This window comes from Priapulus caudatus, unplaced genomic scaffold (assembly GCF_000485595.1).
Source record: "Priapulus caudatus unplaced genomic scaffold, Priapulus_caudatus-5.0.1 Scaffold470, whole genome shotgun sequence".
In the NCBI taxonomy this organism is placed as follows: Eukaryota; Metazoa; Priapulida; class Priapulimorpha; order Priapulimorphida; family Priapulidae; genus Priapulus; species Priapulus caudatus.
The window spans coordinates 129,108-140,184 of NW_014577531.1; the positions used below are offsets into that span (position 1 = coordinate 129,108).

Consider the following 11,077-nt stretch of genomic DNA (forward strand, 5'->3'; position numbering starts at 1 on the left):
AAAAAAAACAGTCCAGCACAAGTATATACCTGGTTGTTGCAACTGCAGCATATAAACTTATTATACTAATGATAATATTGCTTTGAAATTGAAGATGGCTTCTCTCTCATTTACTTCATTCATATTTTGACAATTAAGACTCGGACTCAACGACAACATGCTCAATTGCCATCCATCTCAATAATACAACACAAATGACAAAAATTAGTGTAGTGATTGCTGATATGACGGTGTGTTGCAGTGTGCAATTGTAATATTTAACTATGACAGTGACCTAGTGAGTGTTCATTGACATGAACTGAATTTATTATTTGTTTTCAACAATTTGAATCACTAGGTGGCACCACTACCTAGGGATGTATTAAATAGCTAGTTGCTCAGAGCCTGCCTCAGGTTTTTTTATAAACAGCTATATGTGAGTAGCCAAATGTTTGAGCTAAACTTTATTGCAATTACTTTGAAAACTTCCATATGACCTGTCAAGTGACAGCACTATACCCAGTACACGGTACACTATCATGTGACTATGTTGACATTGTTTCGTAATTAACTTGTTTACCTTCTGGCTTCTCTTCTCTTTTATTGCTGTCTTATTCATATATTCCGCCTAGCTTCATGCACGTACTCTACATAACTGCATATTATACATATACAACATATATCTATAATCTAAGAAGAATTCAAAATAAAACAATAAAACTCACGCTTGGAAGCTTATTCGAGGGAACATAGGGAGTTGGAGGAATTTGATATTTATCATACACGCATTCACGATAAGAATGGGTGTGCATGTTTTAATCGCAGTCCGTGCTTCAGTCGTTTTTATTGCAAAGATGGAGTCCAAGCTCACGAATGACCATGAAGGAAAATAAAACCAGAAAAGAATTAACAATTAAATTGGATACATATGGTTATGTACATACACAATTTATTTAATAATATTAACAATTAATAGTAATTATTATAAGCAAAAATATATCATATGTTAATTTGTTACTACCAAACCTTTGTCGTAATATTTTTTATGTGAAAAATCCAAACAACAAGACATATAACGAGCATGTACGTAATTAGCACGAGGTATGCCACCCCAGAAGAAGCTGCCAATGTATCCATGGACATATTCACAAGTCCGGTGAGTATGTTAGCCAACAGGAAGAAGAGAAGGCCATTTCTGTTGATAGCACTGAGCAAACAGGGTTCCCTGATTGGCTGCGTATAATCTGTAAACGATAAACAAATCTCGCTTGTAATGATTTGGTTTGCAAATGAAATGGAATTTCATCACAGCATTACTCACATTTTATAGATATCGATTACTAAAGTATATATTACTGATTAAAACAAAAATCATCACAATAACCAATATCTTATTGTCACATTTTCATCAATTTCAGAGTCACAATACATCTTCCTTGAAATTTCATGAAAATTTTTTTCATTAAACTTATTTCCTTCAGGCAGAAAACAAATGTTTTCTCATACTGCGGGAACATTTCATTTCGAATTGATTAATTAATTAATTAGCCCTTTAATCACACACCTGTGCCACTGTATGGTAGCTGCCCATATGACGTAGCACATATGATTGTGAGTTCCACGATAAGGAACTCCACTAGCATTAGGCAGCAGACAAATAACTGCAAAACATACGTCAGACACTGTTGTAACAGAGACACACGCGCACGCACACACGTGCGCACACACGTGCGCACACACGTGCGCACACAGACACACACCATTAGAAGTAATGAATTTACAATTTGATTAGAGCTAATTGACTTAAACCCAAATTAAATCTACATTAAAAAAAACTACAGGTCTCGCACAATAAATCTGTACTCTAATTTTTACAACAAGTGCCGCGGAGCGACAGCGCTCATCTAACGTCTACTGCGGTGACTCTGTGGTGGAGTGGTGGGATTCTAATAAACCCTGTTAGTCCCAAATGTGTTCACATACACGCCGAAACAGTGGAATGCACAGGGATGGTATCAGGAACCTTCTCAAAGGAATGTTCGTTGGGATCGTCTATGAAAGTTGGCCGACGAATGGCGCGTACGTTTAAGTGTCCTTCACCGATTAAGATGGAAGCTCGCCCATCGTACGTAGTAGCAACAACTATTTGCAAGACAGAATAGGTAAGCACTCATCCATTTACCTACGCAAGCTACACCTGAAATAGAGAGCTGCCACCTGTAACTAATTAACGCAGGCAAACTACACAGTACTATCACACCAACAATGCACTGGCAGTGGCCACTGGCAGTGGCATAAGTTGGCATGTAACACACTGACAGTGCAGAATGCCATAGAAATTATACAATTTAAGGAAGATAAACCTTCTTCAACCAAATTTAGCTTTTGAAATTCACTGTGACATTGTAGCCTCATACATCACAGGCATGTATAGATTCTACTAGCAAACCGGCAGTCAAATTCTTTCTAAACAGACAGTAAACAAATCCATGTTTTAAACCTGCCTCTTGAGGTGCAAAAGGTTATCCGACACTTACTCTTTGCATGTCAGGCAGAAGGTACATTTTTATGGTCTTTCAATAAATGCCATAAAAATGCTAGGTCACGCTGAAACAAAAAGTTTTTCAATCGCTCCGTCAGACCAATGTCCTCAGAAAATGTCTAAAATCTGCCCTGTGCCCATTTGACCTTTGACCTGTGACCTCCAATTTCGGCCACAGTGATGGCTTTTCCTACGCACATGATTGCTATATCGGACGCGCTATGCGACGGAGCACTACAGGTCGAAGGTCCGATTAGATTTGATGGCTAGCGAGGGAGACAAATTCTTGCCCACTTTCCCATGTCCACTAATACCTTAAAGTATATAAGGAGGAGAGGAATGTTCCCGCCAATTCTTATTACACACAGCGTCTCTGTACACCTTTTGACCTTTGACCCCCAGCCCGACATCCCAACTCGTTTCGGATTACCCCCCACGTCCCGAATATCGTGACCGTACGTCGAGCCGTTTAGATTTGTGCGCCCAACTGTTGACGGACGGACGCTCGCACGGACGGACGATCATGCGATTCTACAAGCTGGCATCTGACTATGTCAGATGAGCTAAAAAAAAGCATATAATATTTATTGATTATCCTGGGCAAGTTACATGAAAATATATTCAAAATGCTGACTGATTATAAATGAGATACAGTTCGCATCATCATTTAGCATTTGGTTCTTCACTCCTCTGAGTCTCTGACAGTTCGTGTTATAGCACTTGCATTAACCAGCATACATTATTTTAGACCTGTTAAAAACGATCATTGCGAGAATTTTGCTCAGAAAAACTAAATATATGCTGAATATAATCTCACCTGACAGCGAAAATATCACTGATTACACCAACATTCAAAACACCAATTATTTTATGCAGTTATAGCATAGAAAAATTGATTTGACCACATCATACCAGCAATACATTTTTCGAGTCGCGGACTTTCAAAAATCACAAATGGCGTCTCAAACAAGCCAAACATAATTAAAAACAAAGGGGCATCTATTTTGTGTGTGATAAGTATTCTCGCTGGCTACGGCAACGAGGCGCAGCGGAGAGTGTGTGAGCGGGTGAGCACAAATCAAAAACAACTTTTGAAGACTAATATTTATGAGGTTGCAACTTACACTCCTATTTGTGTTAGTACTGTTAGCGCTACTAATTACTATGCACCTCTGTGTTTACACTCTGCCAAAAATATCTCCGTGCAATTTTTGCATTACTGCACCGTTGTTTGACGTCTCGCGGTACCGCGAGAAAGTGCGAGACATGACAGCGAAAATCAACAAGAGAACGCAAATTGTAATCGTGCATGATTTTGTCTTTGCATGAGGTTCTAAGACATTTTATTGTTATTTGAAACAATTACTGTTACTCAAGCAACAACGGTAGGCATCATGAGAGTAAGAATAAACACTAAAAAACGCTGAAAAAAACTCGAAATGATCGCTTTAATCGACCCATCGACTCTACTGATTAGAAATACCGCTTAATCTATTCCCATGTCTCATCGCAGGAAGACGAGCGAACACTTACGGTCCACACGACGAACGCGAGGTTGGCCATCTTTCTCGACACCGCCTCGACCTCCCCGCTCAGCACCTGCATGCAGACGTACAGCACGGCAGTGACGATGTTCAGCTGAATCAGCAGCACGACAAAGTCTCGCAGGTACTGTCTGCAGACAAACAAAACACTCTCGTAAGGACCAACAACCTCCGCTACAAACGGTCTGATAACTACTGCAGTCGTATGTGAATACAAGGGTGTCACTCAAGGGTGATGCCAGAAATGTTCTTTATCGACGGGTGATGGTTTTATAGAGGTAGGTTCACTATATAGTCGCCGCTCGAGTAAAACGCCAAGAGTCCTTCATTGATAGGTATACCCATTCTATAGAAGTGTGCTCTAAAACAGGTTTGACTGTAGCACATTAGCACATTACACTAATAATATAGACATTAAAATCGGATTTGGTTATAATAAAATATAACCACATCTCAGGGGTCGAAATTAGAGTTTTATTTTGGTATCCATTCGGGATACCAGGTATTGAAATCTGGTATCCCCCCCTAAAAAGCTCCCATCTTTCGGATAGTAATTTTTAAAATGTTGGTATCCAAAATGTTGAAATTTAATAGCATTATATATAGCAGCTATAGTATATAATAGCATTTGAAAATTATTAATATGTAATGTAATTATTATATAAAAACATGAAAACAGATTCACAGATATGCACAGACAAGCTTATGAACGCAGTCAAATAGAACAGCAGATGACCATGTTAAGGAATGGTGCAGTACAAACAGGCACAGAGTCTGCTGCAGTTTGCAATCGCTGTTGCTAGCTCTATCACAAAATAGTATTTGTCCTCAAGTCACATGAAAATAATACATAGGCAGCAGCATTGACTCACTGACTATAATAACACAACTATCATAACATATTAAATCACACAGGACAAATGTATCAGCATTAATATATAAACTAGACAGAGGGCACTCACGGAGAGTGCATACCTCCGCCAGCGACATACGCCATTCGCCATACGACTGAGGAACACACGAATAACCCACGATATACGCCAACGTACATGTATGCTCGCTCGCCGCTCAGTCAGCCGCAGCCGGCTGTGGCTGGCTCGCTCGCTGACGCGCTAATATCGATCGCGCGAACACACACACCAACACACGAACGCACAGACCCGAATACATAACAAGTTTGCAATCGCTGTTGCAGCTCTATCACAAAATAGTATTTGTACTCAAGTCACATGAAAATAATACATAGGCAGCAGCATTGACTCACTGACTATAATAACACAACTATCATAACATATTAAATCACACAGGACAAATGTATCAGCATTAATATATAAAAAATATGAAAACTTGTTTAAAGATATGCACAGACCGGTTTATCGATGCAGAGTCAAATAGAACAGTAGACTACAGTAGCTCTAGAACTATAGCCCCCCCCGCTCCGCCGCAGGGAGGAGCTCCTCCTGCGCTCCTGCGGCGGAGCGGAGGGCTACTGCTCTAGAGCTAACTCTACAGCTAATATAGCCATCAAAACCACAATATGCACTACTGGCATTGGACTCAGATTCTGAGTCATCAGAATCTACATATTCAGCATTCTGGTCTTCTTCTAATGCACGTTTTATCCAGACATTTTGACTTGGTCGCCAAGTACGAACTGCTGAACTATTCCACAGATGTATTGCTGGGTCAGGGTTGTAGTATTTAATTTCTGAACTTTCACTGTCTAATTTTATACGAATTATGGTAATTACTGAATGAAAAACAACAGGTCTGTGAGTGTGGTTAAAAAACAGGAACAAATCTGAAGCAGCAGAGAGCGAAGCGCAGCCCTCTCCACAATGCACGCAATACCAGTGCTCAGCATATACTCCCGCGCCTAATCGTTAGTGGGCTGAGTGCATTCTCGAGCGGCAAAACACTCGGGTATCCTACCAGTACCATAGCCGCGAGCGATGTACCGATCGCCTGATATTGTAGTTCACTCCCTGTGAGCGGTATTTAATAACTACATCATTAAAGGTATATATTGCGAATAAAATTCACCTCATGTCATAAAATTGCCAAATGTTTTGCCAAATGTTGCTCGCGTTCATTTTACACACGCCTCCACACTACACTGCAGACGGATTGTCTAGCCGCATTGTCTGGTTAGCTTGATACAATGTATACACATGACATTTGTGGTTATCAACATCGGCCACGCTTGCGCTTGCAAATATGCTATGCCTGCTGTAAAATTGCAAAATTATTGGGTCAAGTGGATAACGCTAGTGGATAACGCTAGTGTGGCATAGTAAGGGTGCGCACTCGCGCTCTCCCACTCTGCGCGCACTCGCTCAGATGCGCTGCCGTATAAAGTTGATAACTCAACAACCACTATCCCGATTTTGACGATTTTTTTTTTACTATCCCGGCGGTATACCAAGCATTTAAATCTGGTATCCAACACAAGAATCTAGTATCCCCTGGATATCGGGATACCGCTAATTTCGACCCCTGCATCTAGAATGGCACATAGCAGTAATTGCACTGGAGGATTGTAACATAGATGACAAAGACAATTTATATCTTATACATTACTGTTAGTAATGTACACACTGTCGAACATGCATTAATCTGCATAATATTAAATTACCATATGGTGAATATCGGAATTCCCTGTAATTCAGGCTGGTTGTTGTCTACAGAGATAGATGGTAGCAGCATGTGCAGACGTGCAACCTGTAGCTATAGCTTGATTTAACGTATGACAGAGTATGCACTTGCCTGGGTTTCATAAGGATCCTACCCAACTGTACGCCGGCAAAGTACAGTGCGATGTAGCCAATGCACGAGACCAGTCCCTCCCTGTAATAGACAGAAAAGATCAGGTGTGTTTTTGAAACGCCACACAGTAGAGATGATCCCATTGGTGTAGGTCGCTAGTGTGTATACAGCTCTGTAACATGCTGTGTTCGTGGTAGCATTAATCATACATAAACGATGCATTTTAATTAGTGGAATAGAGGTCTGTGGCGGTGTTCCACTGATTTAGTTTAGATTTTTCTTAAACTTAAAAACCAATGAAATTTATTTGTAATTTAAAATTTAAAATCAAGATAATGAGTTCAGATTCAATGCTCAATTTTGAACGATTGCTAAGTTTTCGCAGCATTACTAGAACGATCTAGACTCATGACGTTTAGACGATCTAGACGTTTAAACTCATGTAAGACATTAAGACAATTACCTGTTTGCATCAATCAGGGTTTCTCTGCTATCTGTCCCATCACTTCCATACTTTAAGAAATCCGCTAGGCCACAATTTATCAGCAAGTACTGATATAATACACTAAGAACCAATGCGAAAATCCCACTCATTTTAGGGGGTAGTATGAGGAATATTCCTGCACATGCAATCTGAAACCAGAACACATAAATCATTTAGTATATTTGCACACAAAAATTGAATTACATTTTTGAAAAACTACACATATATTGTGAAACAATTAACATAGATAAGTACTCTTTTTTTTTTATCCCACTTGAATAATTTGCAGCACTTTCGGTAATTTTCCAGTGCAATTCTCTACGTACCAGCAATATATCATGACATTCTTTCACATTCTCTACTTTTTTTCACGACAGACAGACAGGCTTAATTTTTTCGCATAGATCTACCTTGACAACCGAAAGCGTGAGAAAAAAATTCCAGTGCACTCCATACTCGGTGACGTGCTCGTGGTAGCCGATGGTCTTTATGGCTATTAGTCGGGCAAGCCCCAGCATCAGTAACGGAATGCTAGACTTTGCTGCTTTCACTAAAGAAGCACATGGGCTGCCCCTGTAATAAAAACAAAACAAAATATCCTTACAGAGATAATATTAACAGGATCACACATCACGAAAACATTTCGATTAAGTCAACAATTCAAGCAATAAAATTCTTATATAAATGTATTTTTTAACAAAAAGAGCCAGCATGAATGATGGACAACAAAGTGACTATAGATGCTGAAATATTGAGATTGAATTCGTCTACCTCTTAGCTGGCCTTGCTACTTCAGTCGCCTCTGAGCACACGATTGCGTGGCTGATGATGAAACCACCAACACCGTGGTCCATCAGTCCTGTACCATACACCTCGGTCTTGCCAAAACGCCCTGGGAAAATGGCAAAGTCATATGCCAGAATGGCAATGGCACTGCCAAGGTTGACGGCAGCTCTGGACCAACAGATGTAGGCTCGCCTTCCCTATAGAGGGGATATTATATATTATTTAAATCGCTCAGTAGTTGTGAACAATTATGAATGGCTACACAAAACCAAAACCCATTGTCAGTTTTCGAGAGCCTACAAGTTTGTTTAGCATCTCAAAAAAAGCACCATTTTCAAGTTAAAAAACAGCAAGAAACAATCAAACGAACCCGGGAATAACCACGCAGCTTCTAGCACACGCAAACACATCATAGCGGACCTTCATGTCCAAGAGCATCATGTGTTTCCATCGCGGCGTCACTTCCGACTTCGCTCGCTCCTTCCGGCCGTCTCCCCGGTCACGCCTCTCCGTTCTGCGACTCACCACGGCGTCCCCAAACACGAGCAGGCCGACGCACGCACACACAAACGACGTCAGCGCTCCTTCCAGGTGGTCGGCAAACATCGTGCAGCACAGGAGAGGTGGCAGCACCAGGCAGAAGAATGCCACCGCGAATCTGACGCTGCGAACGTAGACGCTCAGATGAGATGACCGTATAAACGATCGCAGGTAATCACATACACGGAGACTAGCTGTAAGCCGGGCCACGCTGTTTTAGTAACGGGAACTTATCTGTCCAACAGGTGGTTAGTCCTCATATGTTAATGCTAGAAAATACTCGTGACTCTAAAAGACTAGAACGAAAGTTATACCAAATTTAACAAAATTTTTCAAAGAATTCAATGTCCAATTTACATTTACATGTGAGATAAGTCACCTAAAATTTAAAAGCGGTCTATTTTTATTACGCAGTTTACCTTGTCTGGATAGTTGTGTTGACTCTGCTACCATTGCAGAACCAGGGGATTAACAATGCACAAAGCAGCGTTCCAATGGGAACCGATGCAAATACGAGATTATTTTCGTATACGGTTGTCCCATTGCGTTTGCTCACGTATTCCTCACGCAGCTTCGTGTAACTGGCGTTCCCAAACGTCGACATCTAGAGAGATATGTTTATTTAGCACCACCTTATGCAATCAATAGGCTCAATACACCCCTCGTACAAATTTAATATAGATGGAAATGCCAATGGCAATGCCAATGCAGTGGGGTAAGACTAATCCCCGGGCACTCTGTGAGGGTGAGCCCACAGTGTAGGGGTGGTCGGGTAGGGTAGGCCTAACTCTAACCTAGCTCTAGTACTATAGCCCGCTTACATTAACTGCTGCCAGCGGCAGTTAATGTAAGCGGGCTATAGTACTAGAGCTAACTCTAACCCTAACCCTAATCCTAACCTAACAGAGTGCCCGGACAGAGTGCTCGGGGAGTAGTCTTTTCCAATGCAGGGGTCTAGTGGTAGTGCGAGTGTTTGCGCCTACGAGTCCTACGTACGAGTCCGTAACGTAATACGAGTACATAGTACGAGTAAGTATAGCTCTAGTACTAGAGCCCGCGTACAGTTGCCGCTGGCTATAGTATGTAAGCCAGCGGCAGTTAATGTAAGCGGGCTATAGTACTAGCTACTACTAGAGCTGGAGTACCGTTAGACCGAATAATTCTGTCCCATATAAGGCCAAACAAAAAAATAGGTGTGTTTCCGGTCGACCGACTGTCCCTAGATTATTAGGGCCGACCCAAAAAAAATTTTCAAAAAAAAAAGAAAAGATTTTTTATTTGAAATCTGACAGACAAAACTTGAGATTTTTTACTACAAACACGTTCTGGACTTGCTTACTAACTTATCCCTACCTATACACCACTTTATAGCATGCATCAGAGTGATATTAGGAACCGAAGAATAAAAAAATAAAAAATAAAAAATATAAAAAATCCCTACCTACCTACCCTACTTTTGTTTTCGATGCAATAGGAATTTTTTGTTTGGCCTAACCTTTTTTATATTTTGGTGAGGGTTATTGGGACAGAATGGGGCTCATTGAAATTTCGTGAGATCGCATGCAAAATGCATGCGCTGCAGACGCTCGCACGGACGGACGATCATGCGATTCTACAAGCTGCATCTGACTATGTCAGATGAGCTAAAAAAGCATATAATATTTATTGATTTATCCTGGGCAAGTTACATGAAAATATATTCAAAAATGTGACTGATTATAAAATGAGATACAGTTCGATCATCATTTAGCACTTTGTTCTTCACTCCTCTGAGTCTCTGACAGTTCGTGTTATAGCACTTGCATTAACCAGCATACATTATTTTAGACCTGTTAAAACGATCATTGCGAGAATTTTGCTCAGAAAAACTAAATATAGCTGAATATAATCTCACCTGACAGCGAAAATATCACTGATTACACCAACATTCAAAACACCAATATTTTATGCAGTTATAGCATAGAAAAATTGATTTGACCACATCATACCAGCAATACATTTTTTCGAGTCCGGACTTTCAAAAATCACAAATGGCGTCTCAAACAAGCAAACATAATTAAAACAAAGGGGCATCTATTTGTGTGTGATAAGTATTCTCGCTGGCCGTACGCAACGAGGCGCAGCGGAGAGTGTGTGAGCGGGTGAGCACAAATCAAACAACTTTTGAAGACTAATATTTATGAGGTTGCAACTTACACTCCTATTTGTGTTAGTACTGTTACGCTACTAATTACTATGCACCTCTGTGTTTACATCTGACCAAAAATATCTCCGGTGCAATTTTTGCATTACTGCACCCTTGTTGACGTCTCGCGGTACCGCGAGAAAGTGCGAGACATGACAGCGAAAATCAACAAGAGAACGCAAAATTGTAATCTTGCATGATTTAGTCTTTGCATGAGCTTCTAACACATTTTATTGTTATTTGAAACAATT

The 11,077-nt window shown here is 40.5% G+C and overlaps 1 protein-coding gene across 4 annotated transcripts in view; it reads right to left on the reverse strand.

The window, feature by feature from the left end:
* Window positions 1-904: 904 nt before the first annotated feature.
* The window catches only part of LOC106810765 (phosphatidylinositol-glycan biosynthesis class W protein-like), a 17,200-nt gene continuing 7,027 nt past the window's right edge, over window positions 905-11,077 (reverse strand). For 2 of the 4 annotated variants that reach the window (XM_014814210.1, XM_014814211.1), the window contains exons 2-10: window positions 9,061-9,245; window positions 8,522-8,765; window positions 8,087-8,298; window positions 7,726-7,888; window positions 7,295-7,464; window positions 6,832-6,912; window positions 4,055-4,196; window positions 1,544-1,640; window positions 905-1,223 (exon numbers count right to left, since the gene is read on the reverse strand). In XM_014814210.1, the coding sequence (XP_014669696.1) occupies window positions 997-1,223; window positions 1,544-1,640; window positions 4,055-4,196; window positions 6,832-6,912; window positions 7,295-7,464; window positions 7,726-7,888; window positions 8,087-8,298; window positions 8,522-8,765; window positions 9,061-9,245 (1,521 nt within the window). In that variant the 3' untranslated portion in view covers window positions 905-996. Of the gene's footprint in view, window positions 1,224-1,543; window positions 1,641-4,054; window positions 4,197-6,831; window positions 6,913-7,294; window positions 7,465-7,725; window positions 7,889-8,086; window positions 8,299-8,521; window positions 8,766-9,060; window positions 9,246-11,077 lie in introns of those variants that run through there. The other 2 variants (XM_014814214.1, XM_014814213.1) reach the window with 2 other exon arrangements.